The 20433-nt window shown below is 53.4% G+C and overlaps 1 protein-coding gene across 5 annotated transcripts; it reads left to right on the top strand.

Annotated features, from left to right (window-relative positions):
• The first annotated feature begins 61 nt into the window (after positions 1-61).
• LOC142823907 (uncharacterized) lies at positions 62-19226 on the top strand. Of its 5 annotated transcripts, none has more exons than XM_075915677.1 (3): positions 62-984; positions 2231-2902; positions 15415-19226. In XM_075915677.1, exon 3 carries the CDS (start codon positions 17233-17235, stop codon positions 18703-18705), a length of 1473 nt encoding a protein of 490 aa, XP_075771792.1. In that variant the 5' UTR covers positions 62-984; positions 2231-2902; positions 15415-17232; the 3' UTR covers positions 18706-19226. The 5 variants fall into 5 exon arrangements, with proteins under 5 accessions (XP_075771792.1, XP_075771791.1, XP_075771794.1 ...); XM_075915676.1 differs by having other exon boundaries at positions 2218-2902; XM_075915679.1 differs by lacking the exon at positions 2231-2902 and having other exon boundaries at positions 16532-19226.
• Positions 19227-20433: the final 1207 nt, after the last annotated feature.

The raw sequence follows: 20433 nt of genomic DNA, 5'->3' as shown, positions 1-20433 counted from the left end.
GGGGGACACAAGCACTCGGGGCGGGGACCGGAACTCTGGGTGGGGCTACAGGACTACTGGGAGGCTGGGGGGAGGGGCATTGGGTGAACAAGGTGGGGCAGGGCAAGTAAGGGCTGGGAAACAGAACCCTCGCTAAATGTGGGTGGGGCAGTGTGACGGGGTGACCCCTCCCCGTCCCCTGGGCGACGCTGAACAGGCGCTGCTCGGCATCCGGGGGGGGGGGCCGGCCCGGGGCTGGAAATGCCGGCAGCCCCGCCGGCTTGCGGCCGCGGCGCAGCAGGAGGGGAGGGCCTAGGGCGGGAGGAGTTCCCCCGCCCTGACGAGCTCCGACGGCGGCCAACCGGGGGCAGGAACGGGCGGTTATAGTCCCGCCCTGGCCGGTGACGGGGGAGAGGGAAGCCTCCGGCAGGAGGTTTAAAAAGGAAACGCCTCGCCGCCATTGGGGAGGCGGGGGCTACAGGGAGTCGGTGGTAGACCCGGGAAAGGGGGAGAGTCGGGCGACACCCCGGGGCGGGAGTACCGCCCCCACCCGGATCACGGCACCGCAGCCCTCCGGCGCCAAAGGGGGGGGGCGCACGATAGGGTCGGCAGGCTGTCAGCCAAGCCGAAGGTAAACACCCCGAGCGGGGAACGCCGGGAGGGGGGGAAAGGAAGCAGCTCAGGGCAGAGCCCACTCGGGCTGGCAGGCTGACGAGTTACGGCAGGAGCCCCGTCAGCCGAACCGGAGCAAGACAGTTCCGCGTCCTTAGGGCCCTGGGCTGGGGCCCGTGAGTGAGGGCAGGCCCGGGCCTGGGCCCGGGCCCCCCTTTCCCCCACCCCGTGGTGGGGAGATTGCATTGATGCCCGAGCAAAGGCAAACCGCCTGAACGTGCAGCGGCGAGCCAAGACCCCGCAGGAGAGCGGGGTACACCGGAACACCGGGAGGTGCCGGTCAGACGCTGGGGTACACCCCGGGTACACAGGGGTACGCCCGGGTACAGGCAGGTAAGACAATCTGAGGCTGGGCGGGGCTGGTCAACAAACTGAGGGAGGGAGGAGGAAACAGAACTGGCTAACGGGGTGGGGTGGGCAAGGCTTCTGCAGTGGGGAGTAGGGTGAGGAAAACAGGGGTGGGGGGTGCCTCACCCAGACACTACTAAGGGAGGGGGGCCAAATCCAAGGGGGGGGAGCACACCCATGAGCGCTTGTGGGAGGCTCAGTCCTCGCCCACTGCCACAGCAGGACAGTCCCAGATGACACAGATGGGGTGGGGGGGGGGGGGACAGCCAGCCCCACCGAGGGGCGAGTCCTGGTGGTGCAGGGGTTGGTGGAGGGGGTTGTGGGGGTGGTATGAGGGGGGCAACTGGACTAGGGGGAGGGCTCTACGCCTCTCCCCCAGCCCCCTCTTGGTGTCTCAGTCCACCACCACCCCAAGAGCAGATGAAAGGCTCAGTCCCAACAAACAAACCCCCTCCACAGGCCAACTAGCGGTCCTCGTCTCCCTCGGCGGGGTGCAGATGGTGAAGCAGCAGCAGCAGGCAAGCAGCAGTCAGTGGGGAAAGGCCTCTGGATGGTGGGTGCTGGTGGGGTCCTCTTCCTACAGAGTGGAGGGGGGGGGCAGCCGGCAAGCCCCCCCCCCTCCCCTCAGGCAGCAGCAGCCGGTGGTGGTGGAAGGCGGTGGTGTCCAGGGGGAGCAGGTCCAGCAGCTCAGAGGCTTCAGGTGGTGGCTGGGTGGAGCAGGGAGAGCCCCGGCTGGTGCAGGAGCAGGAGCAAGGGGGGGAGAAAGGAGAGAGCAGCCCCTGCATCCTGCTGCCTCTCCTCCTTCTCAGGAGTGGAGTGGATTAGAGTGGCCACCCATTGACCCCGAAGGGGAGGCGCCTCTCCCAGAGCTGACCAGCTTACAGGCCCTTGCCAGCAGGCGAGGAGTTTTGAGTCCGAACTGGGCAGCAGCAGTAGGACCTGATCCCCAGGCTGGAACTCACAGACCCTTTTCCGTTTATTATAAGTTGCCTCCTGGGCTTCTTGGGCATGTAGGAGGTTCTCTGGAGTAAATGTGCCTAATGTTTTGAGTCTCTCTCGGAGGCTTAGTATGTACTGCACTACGTTATTAGCTTGGGCGGGTTGTTCCTCCCACATCTCCTGAACTAGGTCCAAAACCCCTCAGGGTTGCCTCCCATACAAAAGTTCGAGCAGGATCTGCTCGGCAACTTGCACTTCTGTCTTTGTTTCTGGCTTCAGCCATCTCCAACAGGCATTGTGCAGCTTCTGGGCGATGAGGCGGGGTCTGGCTTCTGGCGGGCGCTGTTCCCCCTGGAAGCGTTGTCTGAATGTCTCCTCTGAGATGTCTAGGGTGTGAAGGATCACTGCTTTGACCTGGCCATAGTCCTGAGCTGCAACAGGGTCTAGTGTGTGGTATGCAGTCCACTCAGGTATGGGGCCAGCACAGTCGCCCACTTTGCTCAGGCCCACCAGGCTACCATGGCCACCCGCTCAAATGTTTCAAGAAATGCCTCTGGATCATCCTCCCATCTTGGCATGCTTGATAGATGCCAATGCATATGCAGGCGCAGGCAGCTCAACTGGGGTCGTGGGTTGCAGCAGGAAAAACACCTGTTGCATCAGCTGCTGTTGTTGGGCTGCTCCCAGTGGGACTTGGCTATAAGAGGCCAGGGGGCAGCTCAGTCAGGGCGGACTACCATAGGGGAAGGAACTTTGGCCCAGGCTCCCGAGCAACCCCAGCAGCAGCCGCCACTAAAGCAGCTTCAGCAGCCTCTGCAGCCGTCGCCGCAGCAGCCCCAGCCACTCCAGCAACCTCAGCAGCCGCCTCAGCCGTGGCCCCAGCAGCATCCCTGACAGCAGCAGCCATCCAGGAGGAGCATACACACTGAGCAACGCCCGGAGTGGTGAGCAGCTGGTTGGCATGGTAGGAAGCAGTTTTTATTCTCCAAAGTCCAGGTATTAGGATTTTGGGGGAAGTTTTTGTACCAAAGCCTGTAGCGATCAGGTTTTGGGGTTACTTTTGCGGGCCCCCACTTCTGCATTCAGCGTGCCAGAGTGGGGAACGGCCTTGACACACCCTATTACGGATGCATTAATTCTTTGAAGTAAATGGTTCCACAAAATAGTAAAAACAGCAATATACTTTTCAAACTGTTCTGCTAAGGATTTTGCTTCAGTTTTTGCATGTGGTTTTTCCACAATTTGATGTGGCTATGTCTCATAAGGTTCTCTTTATAGCATCATACCTCATTTTCTAAACCAAAACAGAATCTGCATGAGCAGACCACTCGCTGTCACAAATTCTTTTGACTGTCAAATGTTTTCCACTTGCCTGCTCCAAGTGTGCTTGTAGCATACTCCACCGATGAGTGGAAACCAAAAAAAAAGCATACGTGTTTTGAACAAAGTCAAAAAAATGTGTAGCTCCCTCACAAGATGCGGCTGCAGCATTGCAGATTATATTTAAGGAATGACTGGAACATGGTATGAATAAAGCAGAGAGATTTGCATTGTTCAGTCTTGCCCAGGAGTGGGAAGCGTGAGATGTGTCCTCCAACCGCCAGGACCATGGGGGCGTAGAGGGAACCTCTGGGAGGGGCAAAAACTTGATAGAATCATAGAGATGGAAGAGACCTCAGAAGGTCATCAAGTCCGGCCCCCTGCTCTAGGCAGGACCAATCCCAACTAAATCAACCCAGCCAGGGCTTTGTCAAGCCGAGACTTAAACACCTCTAGGGATGGAGACTCCACTACTTCCCTAGGGAACCCATCCCAGTACTTCACCCGCCTCCTAGGGAAATAGTTTTTCCTAAAATCCAACCTAGGCCTCCCTCACTGCAACTTGAGACCATTGCTCCTTGTTCTGCCATCTCACTACTGTGAACAGCCTCTCTCCATCCTCTTTGGAACCTCCCTTCAGGAAGTTGAAGGCTCCTATCAAATCCCCCCTCACTCTTCTCTTCTGCAGACTAAACAGACCCAAGTCCCTCAGTCTCTCCTCATAGGTCATGCGCTCCAGCCCCCTAATCATTTTGGTTGCCTTCCACTGGACCCTCTCCAATGCTTCTGCATCCTTTTTGTAGTGGGGGGCCCAGAACTGGACACAATACTCCAGATGTGGCCTCACCAAAGCCGAATAAAGGGGAATAATCACTTCTCTAGATCTGCTGGCAATGCTCTTCTTAATGCAACCAAATATGCCATTAGCCTTCTTGGCTACAAGGGCACACTGTTGACTGTGAGGGTTATGGGGGGGTGCGATCACCCCCTACCAGCCAGTAGGGGGGGGTCAGCGGACCGCTCCACCTCACGACCCGGCCTGCAGTTCAGGCCCTTAGTCTAGTTTTCCAGTCTTTGGGTGCGATCACCCCCTTTCCGCCCAGCAGGTCAAGGGGGGATCAGCGAACCCTGGTTCGTATCCGACTTTAGTGAACGGGTTAAGGGTGGTCGGGGTTTCGCTGGGGGGGGAGGCTTGGGAGGGGGACCCAGTCCCGCCCCCTCTCCGGGTCCCAGTCCGGGGCCCTGAGTGCAGGGGCCCGAGTTAGCCCCTGCACGGCAGACGGGGGACGTGTTTCCTCCCGCAACTCATCTGCCCATGGGCGCCAGAAGGCTTCCGCCCCGGGCTGCTTCCTCCCTTCCCCCAACCCCCTAAGACGTTCTGCCGTCTCCCCTGGCTTACCGTGATTCTGAAGGTCTGGTCCAGGGTTGATCTGAGGGGAACCTTCGTGGCCGCCAGGGTTCGTCCTGGTCATCTCCTGATCCAGGGCTGGCCGCTCGCCGACTTTGGAGGCTGTCCTGAGAGCCCTGGGGGCGAGGGTGGGCCACCGGCCGGGCTCGGGTGCGTCCCCGGTCTGTCCTGGGAACCGGGCCGCCTCCTCCTCCCCAGTGGAAGGCTTCCCCCCTCTCCAAGCCGGTGGGCCATTTTAAAATGGCCCGCTGGACCTGACATAGGCCGGAGGTCCCGCCCCCCTGGTGACGCGGTTGTTGCGCCGGCTGCGTCCCGGCAGACGCTTGCTGCCGTGGCCCCTCCCCCCGCTCCCTCGGGGAGGGGGCCGCCCTCCGCCCGCCAGCGCAGGTGTGGCGGCAGGCTCCAACCTCACCGCCCGCCGTAGCTGCGCCTGTGGCACTGGGGCATCCTGCCCGCAGCCCCGCTTGTCTCCCGGCCGGCTTGGCCCGTCACATTGACTCATATCCAGTTTCTCATCCACTGTAATCCCCAAGTCCTTTTCTGCAGAACTGCTACTGAGCCATTCAGTCCCCAGCCTGTAACAATGTTTGGGATTCTTCTGTCCCAAGTGCAGGTCTCTACACTTGTCCTTGTTGAACCTCATCAGATTTCTTTTGGCCCAATCCTCTAATCTGTCTAGCTCACTATGAACCCTAGCCCTGCCCTCCAGCGTATCTACCTCTCCCCCTAGCTTAGTGTCATCCACGAACTTGCTGAGGGTGCAATCCATCCCCTCATCCAGGTCACTAATAAAGATGTTGAACAAAACCAGTCAAAGAACAGATCCTTGGGGCACTCCGCTAGAAACCGACTGCCAGCTTGACATCGAGCCGTTGATCACTACCCATTGGACCCGACTGTCTAGCCACCTTTCTATCCATCTTACAGTCTATTTATCTGATCCATATTCCCTTAACTTGCTGGCAAGAATATTGTCGGAGACTGTATCAAAATCTTTGCTAAAGTCAAGGTACAGTAAAACTCCGATGGTCCGGCATCTGATGGTCTGGCACTCCTGATGGTCCAGCACCATAAGGAACCCGGAAGTGCTCCGGACAGCTGGACCATTGGAGCTTCTCTGCCCCCAGCTTCCCCGATTCAACCGCTGCTAAAACTGACCAGCGGCTGAATCGGGGAAGCCGGGGGCAGAGCAGCTGGGGCGCTGCCGGGTTGGTCCCGTAGCGCTGCCCCTCGGGGTTGCCGGACCCAACCCAGCAGCACCCCAGCTGTCCCCAATTCAGCCGCGGCTGAAACTGACCAAAGCTGCTCTGCCCCGGCTTCCTGGAGTCAGCCACTGATCAGTTTCAGCAGCAGCTGACTTGGGTACACCTGGGGCAGAGAAGCTGGGGTGCTGCCGGGTTCGTCCAGTAGCGCCAAGGGTCGGCGCTGCGGGACCAAGCCGGCAGTACCCCAGCTACTCTGCCCCAGGCATCCCCAAGAGCAGCTGGGGTGCTGTCGGGTTGGTCTCGCCGCGCCAGGGGTTGGCGCTACCAGACCAACCCCGCAGCACTCCAGCTGCTCTGCTGCAGGCGTCCCCAATTCAGCTGCTGATGAAACTGACCAGCAGCGGCTGAATCAGGGACGCCTGGGGCAGAGCCGGACTATCGGAAGGGGGGGCTATGAGGGGTCTGGGGTGGCATCATAGCCCCCCTTTCTGATAGTCCGGCAAATCTGATAATCCGGCACCCCCTGGGTCCTAAAGTTGCCGGATTATCGGAAGTTTACTGTATATCACATCCACTAACATTCCCATATCCACAGAGCCAGTTACCTCATCATAGAAGCTAATCAGGTTGGTCAGGCACAACTTGCTCTTCGTGAATCCATGTTGACTATTCCTGATCACTTCCCCTTCTTCCAAGTGCTTCAAAATGGATTCCTGAATGATCCCTTCCATGATTTTTTCCGGGGACTGAGGTAAGGCTGACTGGTCTGTAGCTCCCTGGATTTTCCCTCTTCCCCTTTTTAAAGATGGGCACTACATTTGCCTTTTTCCAATCATCCGGGATCTCTCCCGATCTCTATGACTTTTCAAAGATAATGGCCAAAGGCTCTGCAATGACATTTGCCAATTCCCTCAGTATCTGCGGATGCATTAAATCCGGGCCCATGGATTTGTGTATGTTTGTCCACCTCCTTCCCATACTGCGTTGCCTAGTGCATTAGTCTGGGAGCTGACCTTCTCCGTGAAGACAGAGGCGAAGAAAGCATTGAGTACTTCAGCTTTCCCCACATCCTCTGTCACTAGGTTACCTCCCTCATCCAGTAGGGGCCCCACACCCTCTCTGATCACCCTCTTCTTGCTAACATGCCTGTAGAAACCTTTCTTGTTATCCTTCACGTCCCTTGCCAGCTGCAATTCCAATTGAGCTTTCGCCTTCCTGATAACTCCCCTGAATTCTTGAGCAATATATTTAAACTCCTCCCTAGTCATCTGTCCAAGTTTCCACTTCTTGTAAGCTTCCTTTTTGTGTTTAAGCTCACCAAGGATTTCCCCAGCAAGCCAATCTGGTCGCCTACCATATTTGCTTTTCTTGCTGCATGGAATGAGGAGTACAGCTAGTTCGGATTAGGAAGCCTAATCCGAACTAGCTACTCCATGCCGCGTGTAGCCGCGCGGCACGGGGTTCGAACTAGCCGGGATTTAAAAATGGCGGCTCCCCGCTTATGCAAATGAAGCCCGGGAAATTCAAATCCCTGGCTTCATTTGCAAGTGCGGTATGCCTACATTACCCCGCTAGTTCGAACTAGGAGGGTAGTGTAGACATACCCTGAGGGAGTCAAAGTCTGCTCTTCTGAAGTCCAGGGTGTGTATTTTGCTACTCTCCTTTCTTCCTTTGGTCAGGATCCTGAAAATCTACCATCTCATGATCACTGCTTCCCAGGTTGTCACCCACCTCTACTTCCCCTATTAGTTTCTCCCTGTTTGTGAGCAGCAGGTCAAGCTGCACACGGCCCCTGGTCGGATCCTTCAGCACTTGTACCAAGAAGTTATCCCCAACATGCTCCAGAAACTTCCTGGATTGTCTGTGTACTGCTGTATTGGTCTCCCAACAGATGTCAGGGGGTATGTCTACACTACCCTCCTAATTCGAAATAGGAGGGTAATGCAGTCATACCGCAATTGCAAATGAAGCCCGGGATTTGAATTTCCCGGGCTTCATTTGCATGAAGCCGGCCGGCGCCATTTTTAAATGCCGGCAGTTCGAACCCCGTGCCGCGCGGCTACACGCGGCACGGAGTAGCTAGTTCGGATTAGGCTTCCTAATCCGAACTAGCTGTACTCCTCGTGGAATTAGGAGGGTAGTGTAGACATACCCCGAGTGATTAAAGTTGCCCATGAGAACCATGGCCTGCAATCTGGAATCTTCTCTCAGCTGTCCAAAGAAAGCTTCATCTACCTCATCCACCTGATCCGGTGGTCTATAGCAGACACCAACCACAACATCACTGCTGTTGTTTGCACCTCTAAACTTAACCCATAGACTCTCAACAGGCTTTTCTCCCTCTATATACTGGAGCTCCGAGCAATCATACTGCTCTCTTACATACAATGCAACTCGTCCTCCTTTTCTCCCCCGCCTGTTCCTCCTGAACAGTCTGTACCCTTCCATGACAGTGCTCCAGTCATGCGAGTCATCCCACCAAGTCTCTGTTATTCCAATCAAATCATAGTTCATTGACTAGTCCAGGGCTTCTAATTCTTCCTCTTTGTTTCCCAGGCTTCTTGCATTTGTGTACAAGCACTTTAGATAACCAGTTGATCGCCCTGCCTTCTCCATTCGAATCGGGGGTCCTCCTTTGTTGCTCCTTCCTCCTTGTGTTTCTTCCTGGTATCCAACTTCCCCACTTACCATCACCTCAGGGCTTTGGTCACCGTCCCCCAACAAACCTAGTTTAAAGCCCTCCTCACTAGGTTTGCAAGCCTGCCCGTGAAGATGCTCTTTCCTCTCTTGCTTAGGTGGATCCCATCTCTTCCTAACAATCCTTGTGCCTGGAACATAGTCCCATGGTCGAAGAAACCAAAGCCCTCTCTCCGACACCACCTGCGCAACCACGCATTTACGTCCTCAATTCGACAATCCCTACCCGGACCTTTTCCTTCAACAGGGAGGGTGGATGAGAAGACCACTTGCGCTTCAAATTCCTTGATCCTCCTTCCCAATGCTACATAAACTGCAGTGACCCACTCGAGGTCATTCTTGGCTGTATTGTTAGTTCCTACATGGAGAAGCAGGAAGGGGTAGCGATCCGAAGGTTTGATCAGTTTTGGAAGACTCTTGGTCACGTCCTGAATTCGAGCTTCTGGTAAGCAGCACACCTCTCGAGATTTCAGGTCTGGACGGCAGATGGATGGCTCAGTCCCTCTTAGGAGGGAGTCCCCGACCACCACCACCCGTCTTCTTCTTTTGGGGGTGGTGGTCGTGGAACCCCCATCCCTAGGACTACGCATCCCATGCCTTCCAATAGATGGTGTTCCCTTCTGATTTCTTCCCTGAGAGGTCCCTGCCAAAGCATTCTCCACCGCAGTGCCTGTGGAGAGAGCCTGAAAGCCATTACCGACCTCTACAGGAATGCGGGATACCTGAGTTGGCCTTATTCTCCTAGAGCAGTCATATTAAACTCGAAGCCTACTGAGGGCCGCACAAACGAAAACTGATAACTTTCAGGGCCACCAAAGAAAATGTACTTCTATCGCAAAGTCATTATTATTGATTATTATGTATTATTTATTATTATAAATGTTTTAGGCATATTTTAAAATATTTTTCAGGTCTTGTTTTAATATAATAAATAATTTGTTTAAAATTGTTATTAGCTCATATAAAATAATTTTTAATTTAAATATAAATGTAAGGTACTTTTACTTTTTTTATATGATACATAACTGTTTCATTTGTTAAAATAAAAACAAGTATAGTCTGTGGCTAATGAAATAGAACAGGCTTCTGTGAAACTTTCAGATACTTTGTAAGTTTGAGAACATTATTTATGTGATATCAATAAATGTCAATTTTTTGCAATAAAATTAATATACATTTTGTGAATTTTATTTGGGAATAAATAAATAAATAACCAAAATAACTCCCTCCACTTCCCCAGAGCCAGCCCCCCCCCCCCCCCACCACCACCTAATGCCTCCTCCCTCCCCCAGGGCCAGGCACTCCCGCCCCAATCTAATACCTGGGTCACGGAGTCAGTGTTCCCGCTGCCATGTGCGCTGGGGTGGCGTGAGCACAGCAGCCAGCTCTTAGTGCGTGCACAGAGCACTTAGCGCAAAGCAGTCCGGCCAGCTGTGAGCACATGCTGGGGGCCGTGCGCAGAGTGGCCCCAGCCGTGAGCAGTCGCTGCGGCACAGAGCAGCCCAGCTGGCTGTGATCTGCACTCGGCCACATGCTCCGAGTGGCCAGGGGGCCGCACTTTATTCCTTTATAGAAATGTACTGGTGGACCGCAAAAAACTTCGATCGGGCCGCATGCGGCCCCCCAAACGCCAGTTTGACATGCCTGTCCTAGAGGTTACGTGCTGCCAGTTCTATTCCTTGTACTGTACTGCCCTCATTGGCTGCAGTCATGGTCTGTGGGTGGGGAAGCATGGAAGTATCCTGGCCCCACCCCTTCCGCTTGAGGCCCTGCCCCTTCCAGGGCAGCCCGGGGCACTTAAACAATTTCTGAAGTGGCCCCTGGTAAAAAATTATTGTCCACCCCGGTCTTGCCTGTAGATCTGATTATTTTCCTGCCATATTTGCGGCATTATCACAGCTCTGCCCAAGACTGCGTCCTGGCTTACTCCACCCTCGGCCCTTTATTCAAGTAGGAATAAAAGATCCTCCGGAAAAGGGTTTATTTTCCGGAGAATCACGTCTAGGCTGGCGCTTTTCTCCGGCTTATCCCCAAGCCGGAAAAAAGCGGCAGCCATGTAAATGCAAATGCCGCGAGGGATATTTAAATCCCCCGCGGATTTGCAATTGCGATGTGTCTCATTAGCATCCCTTTTCCGGAAAGGGATGCCAATGTAGACACAGCCCATGAGTGTTATGAATGTAAGGGTATGTCTACACTACAGCGTTATTTCGAAATATCTTATTTTGAAATAGTTAATTTGAAATAAGATATTTCGAAATAAAGAGTCTACACACAAAATGCATTTCGAAATAGCGTTTTGCTCTTTCAAAATAGCGCGTCCACACTGATTGGATGCTGGATCACATTTAAGGCGAGCTGAAACCGGTTCCAGCAGGGCATCAGGTCAGTAGTTGCTTTGTGTGGCTGCTGCCTGAGGCTATCTGAGGCTTGTGCTTAAAGGACCCCCCCCCCCCCCAGACAGCCGGTTCTCAGCTTCTCTCGCTGAGGGACAGCAAAACATTTTTGTCTCTGACTGATTTGGTTGCCCTGACTCGGGACACCACAGCACTCGGCACCATGGAGCCAGAACTGCCCCTGGGCACTCTGGTACTCATTTTGGATGTCTTGCTGCAAGCCTGTCTGCAATTGCTGGCAGAATCTGCTGCAGTCCAACCCCCAGGCCCTCTTCCTCACCCCACTGGGGGATGTGGAGTAGCAGCAGCAGCACCTGGATGCCAGCGTGCCCCGCTGCATCTGGCGTCTGGACACCAGCAGCGATTGGTGGGACCACATCATCCTGGAGTGCTGGGGAGCCTAACAGTGGACCCAGAACTTCAGGATGAAGAAGGACACCTTCCTCAAGCTCTGCGAGTGGCTCACCCCTGCTCTGCAGCGATGGGACATGCACATGAGGCCCGCCAGTTCCCTGCACAAGCGTGCGGCCATCACTCTCTGGAAGCTCTCCATGCTGGATAGCTACCGATCCGTGGTGAACCAGTTCGGCATGGGGAGATCCACCGTCGGAGCAGTGCTCATGCAGGTATGGCAGTCTCCAGCCACTGTGCCGGGAGGGGGGGTGCAAGGAGGGGATGGGCTGCCCTAGGGAAAAGGGTTGCTCCTGGGGAGTGGGGGTGCAGGGCAGTGGCGGGCAAGGAGCACTCTCAGCACCCTGGCACTCCAGTGACTCTCGGTTTTGTGTGTCCCTCTGCAGGTGGTCAAGGCCATCAATAGAGTGCTGCTCCGCAGAGTCATCCACCTCACTGATATGGACGCGGTTATCGAGGGGTTTGGCGCCCTGGGCTTCCCCAACTGCGGGGGGGGGGGGGCAATCGACAGGACGCACATCCCCATCTGTGCCCCGGAACACCAGGCCTCCCTGTACATCAACCGGAAGGGATACGTCTCGGTCATCCTGCAGGCTGTGTCTGATCACCGGGGCCAGTTCGTGGACATTAACGTGGGCTGGTCCAGCAAAGCACACAACACGCAGGTTTACCACAACTCCTCCATGTGCCAAAGGCTGCACACCAGGACTGTCTTCCCCGACTGCCACATCAGGGTCGGGGACGTGGCCATGCCTTTGTGCCTAGTGGGGGATGTGGCCTATCCCCTACAACCCTGGCTGATGAAACCCTACACGGGACACCTCAACCCCTCCTGACAGGCCTTTAATGCCAAGCTCAGCAGGGCCTGCATCATCGTGGAGGGGGCATTCGGCTGGTTGAAGGCCCGTTTTAGATGCCTCCTCACCCGCCTGGACCTATCCGAGCTGAATATTCCGCACGTGGTGGCAGCGTGTTGTGTGCTGCATAATTTGTGTGAGAAGAGGGGGCGGCTTTCTTGCCAGCCTGGATGGCAGAGGCCGACCACTTGGATGGCCTCTACACACAGCCCCACGCGGCTGCTAGCCGGGAGGCCCATCGGGGGGCTGTCCGTATCCAGGAGGCCCTGCGGGTTTTGCCCACAAAAGCTCATGATACCATCTACATGTTTTGTTAGTCTTTAAAGTGCTACTAGACTGTTTTTCCTTTTATTATAAAGTACCTTTAAAAAAATTATAGCTACCCCCAATGCACCCACCCCTCCCTCAGAGCCAGGCACTCTCAGGCCTAGCGTGGCGCCCGGGAGCAATTGCCCCGCCTTGCGCCCCCCCCCCATTCCTCTGCGTGTGGGCAACGAGGGCACCAAAAGGCGCAAACACACTGCATCCCCTTTATGTCACACAAGGGGGGCAGGACTAGAGAAGTGCCTTATGAGATGCAGCTGACATAGCCCCTCTAACCACCGGCTGCCGAGGTTTGGACCCAGTGGGCACTGGAAGCATAGCCCAGACTGCACAGCCACCCCACGGTACATCGCTCTCTGAGTTGATGGCAGGCTACTTTGGACAACATTCGATTCTTCCCCGTAGTGAGGACACGGACCTTCGAGTTTTCAAAATCGGGTGCACAGAAATCGACCATGTTAGATTCAACCTTATCTTGTAGTGTAGAGGTGCCCTAAGAGCTCCTAATAGGTTGGGAAATGCCCACTAAAGGCATATGCACTGAACCTAAATCTTCCAGCTAGAACCACATTTTACTTTTATAGACATCTGTTTGTAGATTTATCTAACTCTGACCCTCTATATCTTAGCAGTTCACATCAATTTTTAATGATACTGATTTACCAAATTATTCCATCATCACCCTTCTAGCACTAATAACAGGCAAGGGGACTGCTGTGTTAAAGGTTTTATTTTAAAAAGCATTCATCACACACTCATTGGCAGATTTCTAACAAGGTGGCTCAGCCGTGCTCTAATTCCCTGGTTCCTCAGGTGCAGTGGCTGTAATGAAGAGCGTAGGGGGTGGGAAGGGGATTTTTTGATTCAATATCTGCTCACTGCTTGAGCAATCAACATCATTTCCATACTATACTTACACTGCCCAATCCACTCCTGATTTTACTGCTATCTTGTAAGCCAGTTATGTCAAACATGTGGCCTGATCGAATTTTTTTGTGGCCCCCAACTACATCTTTATAAATTATCTAACTGCGGCCCTCCTGGTTACATTGTTTATAACTGGGGTGGCCAACCCAAAGCTCTCAAGCCGCATGCAGCTCTTTGATCAAAGAACAGGAGCTGTTAACAGGGAATTTGGAGAGAGAGTTCTCCAGATAAAGGAGGAAGCTAATACAGGACCCTTAAGGGAGGCATTGAATAACAAGTGAGAAATCTCTCAAAAGGAAAGCAGGCACGGATGGTGATAGCTCTGCTATTGTTACCTGCACCGCATGTGCCATGTTTGTCTTCCTCCCACAAAAAGAAGGGATTTTATCTGCACTAAGTGCAAGCTGGTCACCATTTTGGAAGAAAAAAATTAGAGGACTGGAGGCCCAAGTATCGACCCTACGTTCTATCAGAGAGTATGAAGACTTCCTCGATAGAAGGCAGAGTTTAATCCTGCAGCCACAGCAGGCTGAAGAGCCAATCAGGGCAGCACAGGGCAAGGAAGAAAACTGGTAGCATGTAACCTGTAGAAGGAGAAGAAGGCCAATTCAGGTATCCCCCAATCCAGTAGCGGTAAGTAACCGCTTTCAGGCTTTCTCCACAGGCACTGCAGTGGACAATGCTTTGGCAGGGACCTCTCAGGGAAGAAATCAGAAGGGAACACCATCTACCGGAAGGCATGGGATGTGCAGTCCTAGGGATGGGGGTTCCATAACCACCACCCCTCAAAGAAAGACGGGTGGTGGTGGTCGGGGACTCCCTCCTAAGAGGGACTGAGTCATCCATCTGCCTTCCAGACCTGCAATCTCGAGAAGTGTGCTGCTTACTGGGAGCTCGCATTCAGGATGTGACCGAGAGTCTTCTGAAAGTGATTAAACCTTCGGATCGCTATCGCTTCCTGCTTCGCCTTGTAGAAACTAAGGATACGGCCAAGAATGACCTTGAGCGGGGTCACAGCAGATTATGTAGCGCTGGGAAGAAGGATCAAGGAATTTAAAGCGCAAGTGGAGTTATCGTCCATCCTTCTGGTTGAAGGAAAAGGTCCGGGTAGGGATCATCGAACTGAGGAAGTAAATGCGTCGTTGCACAGGTGATGTTGGAGAGAGGGCTTTGGTGTCTTCGACCATGGGACTCTGTTCCGAGCACAAGGATTGTTAGGAAGAGATGGGATCCACCTAACGAAGAGAGGAAAGAGCATCTTCACGGGCAGGCTTGCAAACTTAGTGAGGAGGGCTTTAAACTAGGTTTGTTGGGGGATGGTGACTAAATCCCTGAGGTAAGTGATGAAGTCGGACACTGGAAAGAATCACAAGGTGGAAAGAGAAACAAAGGAGGACCCCTGAGGAAGAGGTCGACAGCGCAACAGAAACAAAATAATTAGGGTTACCAGTAAAGGATTGTAAATTCAACAATTGTTCGGGTTCGAGAATGGAATTATCAGGATTTTGTGAAGTCGATGGAATGGCGGAAATAACTTTGAGAGTAGAGTCTGAATTTTTATTTATCAATGATGCTCATGACGGCAACGCAAAATGTGAAGATTGTGCAGATATAGTTGTATAATCGGATGTTGGTGTTTTGTCAAACTGAGAAGTACCAGTGCCAACGATGCGTGTATCAACATTTACATTCAGTGATGGCGACAGGGAAGACTGGCCAGTAACAATGGAAGAATCATCTGATTGAGAAGTGGTTTTCGAAAATATGTCCGTTAATTTCTGACATTTTTTCACTTCGGCTTTTAAGATCGCCTATTTCTTCTTTTTTAACTTCTCCCAACCACCTTGTACTTTTCTTTTTGACATATTTTAATTTATTTTTGTTGCACTTATCTTATATACTGCTATAATTGTTTTTGTAAATAACACCAGGTCGACGAGAACAGTGGTGATGTTTGTGGTGGCTGCAAAGGATGTCGACAGACCCAGAACCGGAACTGAAACAACGTACAAGCACCAATTGATATTGTCAACAACAACCGTGTACAGTGACGTCACACACTGCGCCACACCTCAAGACTCGCGGAATGTACGGACAGCAACAACTACAATAAGCATGCACCTCGGCACTTACTTATCCAACCACTGCCTACTCTTAGAAGCTTTACAGTGGATATCAAGGTTATGGTGACCATATTTTCTGAACCAAAATGAGGGACACATTAGCCACTCCCCCAACCCATTGTTGACCACGCCCCTGACCCCCATTAGCCACACCCCTGACCCCTGTTAACCATGCCATTGACCCCCATTAGCTACACCCCCTGACTCCCATTAGCCACGCCTCTGGAAGTAACACTCTTGGGGTCAAGATGGACACGTGACCAGAAGTAAAAGGTGTCATGTGACCCCTCCTCTAAGGACTTTTCCCACCATCCTCCTACCAATAGGGATTAGTTTGGCCCCCACCAAAGCCCCCTCATGCAACTATCCTGCATTTGCATTAACCCAATGTGTGTCACATTAACTCGGGGGCGGGGGGGGCGGCGAGGCTAGGGGAAGTGTTCCCTCCAAGATTTCCTCCCATGAGCAGAATGAATTTTGTGTTTGTCACGTTACTGGAATTTGAGGGAAGCAGCCAGATCATGGCTGCATCCATAAGTGGGGGTGCTGGCCCCAACAAGGGTATAAAAGGGGGCCATGTGGGGTGCTGAATAGAAGCTTATTATCTGATAATCCTATGTACGCTATTTATGTGGTTGTATAATGTCTGTGTGTGTAGTTAGGAATCTGTAGTCTGTGTGGATACTGAATACTTCTCTGCATGTGGTTGAGCATTGGGCAGAGCCCGGGCCTGTGGACATGCTAATTAGCGAGGCCCTGTGGGACAATGGCACTCAATGGGCCAAGGACACACCTAAAGCATGAGGGCGGACACCTAAGAGCGGCCAGCAGAGAGAGGCTGAGGACCAGGTGACCTGCTGCATACCAGAAGAGGCCAGGAAGGAGGTATAAAGAGGCCATGTGGTCAATGCCATTTTGTTCTCAGCTCAGCACTTCATCCCAGAGGCAGCATTGCAGGGATTGAAGAGCCCGGAAGACCTGTGAACCCATCCTGATGATAGGATGTGCAACAAGGACTTTTAAACCAGCAGCTGTAACATCTCTGCTAGAGCCTGCATCGAGAACTGGGAGATTCGGTGCATGTAACGTAATATCCTTTAACAACCTTACTCTCATGCTTTTATTTCTTGTGATAATAAACCTTTAGATATAGATTCTAAAGGATTGACCCAGCGTGATTTGGGGGTAAGGTCCAGAGGGTAAATTGACCAGGGATCTGTGGCTGGTTTCTTGGAACCGGACAGAACTTGTTCGGGGTAGGTGGGATTGGGTGCTAGGACCCCCCACCTGTGTATAGGCCCGGGGCCATCTGGGGCACGGATATTGCTGGGGTGTCGGAGGGGTTTTGCTCATGAGGCTTCAGGCAGGCTGCTGAAGTGCTCTGTGGGACTGGTTTGTGGCCTGTTTGGAGAGGTCACCAGTCTGGGGGCTGTAAGGAGCCCTGGATTTGAGCAATTCGCCCTGAGCGGACGCCCTCAGCTGTGCCCAGACACGGCCCGGTCCGTCACAGTGGTGTAGTCGGCAGGATCCATAGATCTTGGTCAATTGAGCTTTGGGATCAGGACCCCACGCTGTCTAAATTTGATTTTTAGTACTGAGAGTTTAGTTGGGTAAAGGGCAGCCGAAATGAGTCAGTGCCAGTATGAGAGTCTGGGCAAAAGTGCTCTGAAGGATTTGTGCTTGGGGAGAGGCATTGCCTTTAGGAAAAGGGCCTCTAAACTAGATCTGGTAGTGTTGTTACTAACCAGAGATGTGGATGAAAGGGAGCAGAAGCGAGCCAAGGAAGCTGCTGAAAGAAGGCAGAAGACAGATGAAGAAATTGCTAAGAGACAGAAGGAGCTGGATCAGGAACTTAAGATGAGAAAAGCAGAACATGCAGAGAGAATGGCAGAGCATGCAGAGAAGATGGCCCTAGCCAAGGAGGAACATGCTAGACTTGACCTCCAGCTTAAGAGACTAAAAGAACAAGAGAGACTGTATTCTCCTGAAGGTTCGATGTGTAACTCTGTGGGTATGCGGTGTGCTTATGATATGGCAGACGTATTTTGCCCAGCTGATGTGATGACCCAAGCCCAAAGCATGTGTGAATGCAAACCTTTTGTGTTACCTGTAGCTAACAGGGAGGTTTGGGAAGGGGGTGCATGTGGGTATGGAAAGTTTCCTGGAGCTGGTCAGTCTCCCTGTAACCAAGGGGAAAGTGTCTCTACATGTGAGCCTGTGGCAGATGGCTGTGTGTCTGTGCAGGGGGGCAGTGAGCCTGTGGGTGAGGGCCCGTCTGATGCCTCAGAAGTGAGGCTGGAATCAGAACCAGGGCAGGAAGAGCCCAGAAATCAGGGAAATGTTTCTCTGGGGCAGCCTGGAGTGGCTGGCCAGAGTGAAGTTTTAGTTGAGGAGTTGTTGGCTGGTGAGGTTTGTGGAATTGAACCTGCACAAGCTGGAAGTGATTTGTGTGGAGAAGCACAGTGTGTGCAAGCTGGCAATTTGGCTGGTGGAAGTAGCAGTGGGTCAGTAAAGGAAGCTGTCTCAGTGGCTAGCTGTATGCCTGAGATTAGCCAGGGGTATTGGGACAAGGGAGAAGCTGTCTCTGGTTGCCTGTCCGTGTGTGGGGAAGAGTTTCTTCCTTTGTCTGAGGAAGATGCCCCACAGCCTGTGTTGGCTGAGAGCAGGGCTGTTGTCCCAGAGTTGGGTCTGGATACAGAGAAGGCCCAGAAAGGAGGTGGCTCTAAGTTAGTGTCTACTGGGGAGAAGGATGAGGTGACTCAGGTAGATCCAGTCAGTGTTTTACCAGAACCCCAGAGACCACACAGTGGTGACCTTGATATTGTGACTGATGCTGCTGTGTTGCTGGAAGAGGGGGAAGTGACTCTGTGGGACCAGGGTGACCCCTTAACCCGGGCACAAGGAGAGAATGAGGGACTGTTAACTCTGGAGCCTAATGCTGGTGTGGACGTTTACGGCCATCTAGAGAGCTGCAAAGGGAGAGAAGGTGCCTCTGACCCTGACTCTTGTGAGTCTGTCTGTGTGCCTGAGAGGGGATTGTCTGTGAATCCACCTGAGGGGCCAGAGATGACCCAGGGTATGTCTACACTACAACGTTAATTCGAACTAACTTAGTTCGAATTAGTTAATTCAAACTAAGCTAATTCGAACTAACGGATCCAGACTAAAAAACTAGTTCAAATTAGCATTTTGCTATTTCGAACTAGCAAGTCCACATTGAGTGGACCCTGAACAGGGCTTAAGGCTGGCCGGAAGCAGTGCCGGCAGGGCATCAGAGGAGGACTTAGAGCGTGGAGATGCTGTCTCAGGCTAGCCGAGGGCTGCGCTTAAAGGGACCCGACCCCCACCCCGGACAGACAGTTCTCAGGGGTGCCCCGCTTGCAAAGCACTCCTGGCTTGGATTGCCCGGAGTACCCACACTGGGCACATCACAGCACTCGGCCATCAGCCCGGCTGCACTTGCCGCAGGCTGCCATCTGGGGAGAGGGGGCAATCGGGGGGCTGCAGGAGAGCTTCCACCCCCAGAAGCCTGCGGAGCCAGCCCAGTCCTCCCCATCGGGGGCTCGTACCCCATTCCTCCCTCACCTCCTTCCACTTACCCTTCCCTAGCCCCCCTTCTTATTGATGTACAAAATAAAGATAAAGTGTCTTACAACATTGACTCTGTCTTTATTGAACAAAACTGGGGGAGACTGGGAAAAGAAGGTGGGAGAGGGGAAGAGAAAGGCTGGGAGAGGGGAGGGCAACTAACATGATCAGGGGTTGGGAACAGGTCCCAGATGAAGAGAGGCTACAGAGACTGGGACTGTTCAGCTTAGAAAAGAGGAGACGGAGCGGGGACAGGATAGAGGTCTCTAAAAGCAGGGGTTGGGTGGAGAGGGTGCATTCAGAAAAGTTTTTCATGAGTTCCCATAAAGAAGGACTAGAGGACACCAAAGGAAAGGAATGGGTAGCAGGCTTCAAACTAGTAAGAGAAAGTTGTTGTTCACAAAGCAAATAGTTAACCTGCGGAACTCCTTGCTGCAGGAGGCTGTGAAGGCTACAACTAGAACAGAGTTTAAAGGGAAGTGAGATCAAGTCATGGAGGTTGGGTCCATGGAGTAGTCTTAGCCAGGGGGTAGGAGTGGTGTCCCTGCCCAAAGTTTGTGGAAGGCTGGAGAGGGATGGCACGAGACAAATGGCTTGGTCACTGTCTTTGGTCCATCCCCTCCAGGGTCCCTAGGGTTGGCCGCTGTCGGCAGACAGGCTACTGGGCTAGATGGACCTTTGGTCTGACCCAGGACGGCCATTGTAAGCTCAGGGCTCAGGGTCGGAGGTCTCAGTGGACCCCCTTGATTTTCATGCACACCTGCTCCTGGGTGGCCAGGCTGGCAGCTCTCCTGCCCTAGACAGCCACTTTCCTGTGCCTAGTGCGGAGATCGTGGACGAGGTCCACGATGTCCGCACTAGCCCAGGAAGGTGCCCGCCTCTTGCGGTCCAGGGCAAGCTCCCGGGAGCTGCCAGCCTGGTCCTGGGAAGAGGGGGTGGGCTGAGGGACATCGGGTGGGTGGCTCTGTGCCGTGCCAGGTGCAGGGTCTGCTGGCTGGGTGCTGGCAGGCTTGCACCTGGCATGGGCACCGTAGCCAGCCCGTGCCCCTTTAAGGGGTCCGGGGCCGGGAGGCGGGCATAGAGTTTCCCTGATGTTGGCCAGAGTGGCCACCAGGGAAACCTGGGGAGGGCTAGTCTCCCACTAGTTCGAATTAAGGGGCTACACACCCCTTAATTCGAACTAGTAAGTTCATACTAGGCTTAATCCTCGTAAAATGAGGTTTTCCTAGTTCGATCTAA

The sequence above is a fragment of the Pelodiscus sinensis genome, unplaced genomic scaffold (assembly GCF_049634645.1).
Source record: "Pelodiscus sinensis isolate JC-2024 unplaced genomic scaffold, ASM4963464v1 ctg38, whole genome shotgun sequence".
In the NCBI taxonomy this organism is placed as follows: Eukaryota; Metazoa; Chordata; order Testudines; family Trionychidae; genus Pelodiscus; species Pelodiscus sinensis.
The sequence above is the reverse complement of the archived record's forward strand: the minus strand, read 5'-3'. Positions and strand labels throughout refer to the sequence as shown.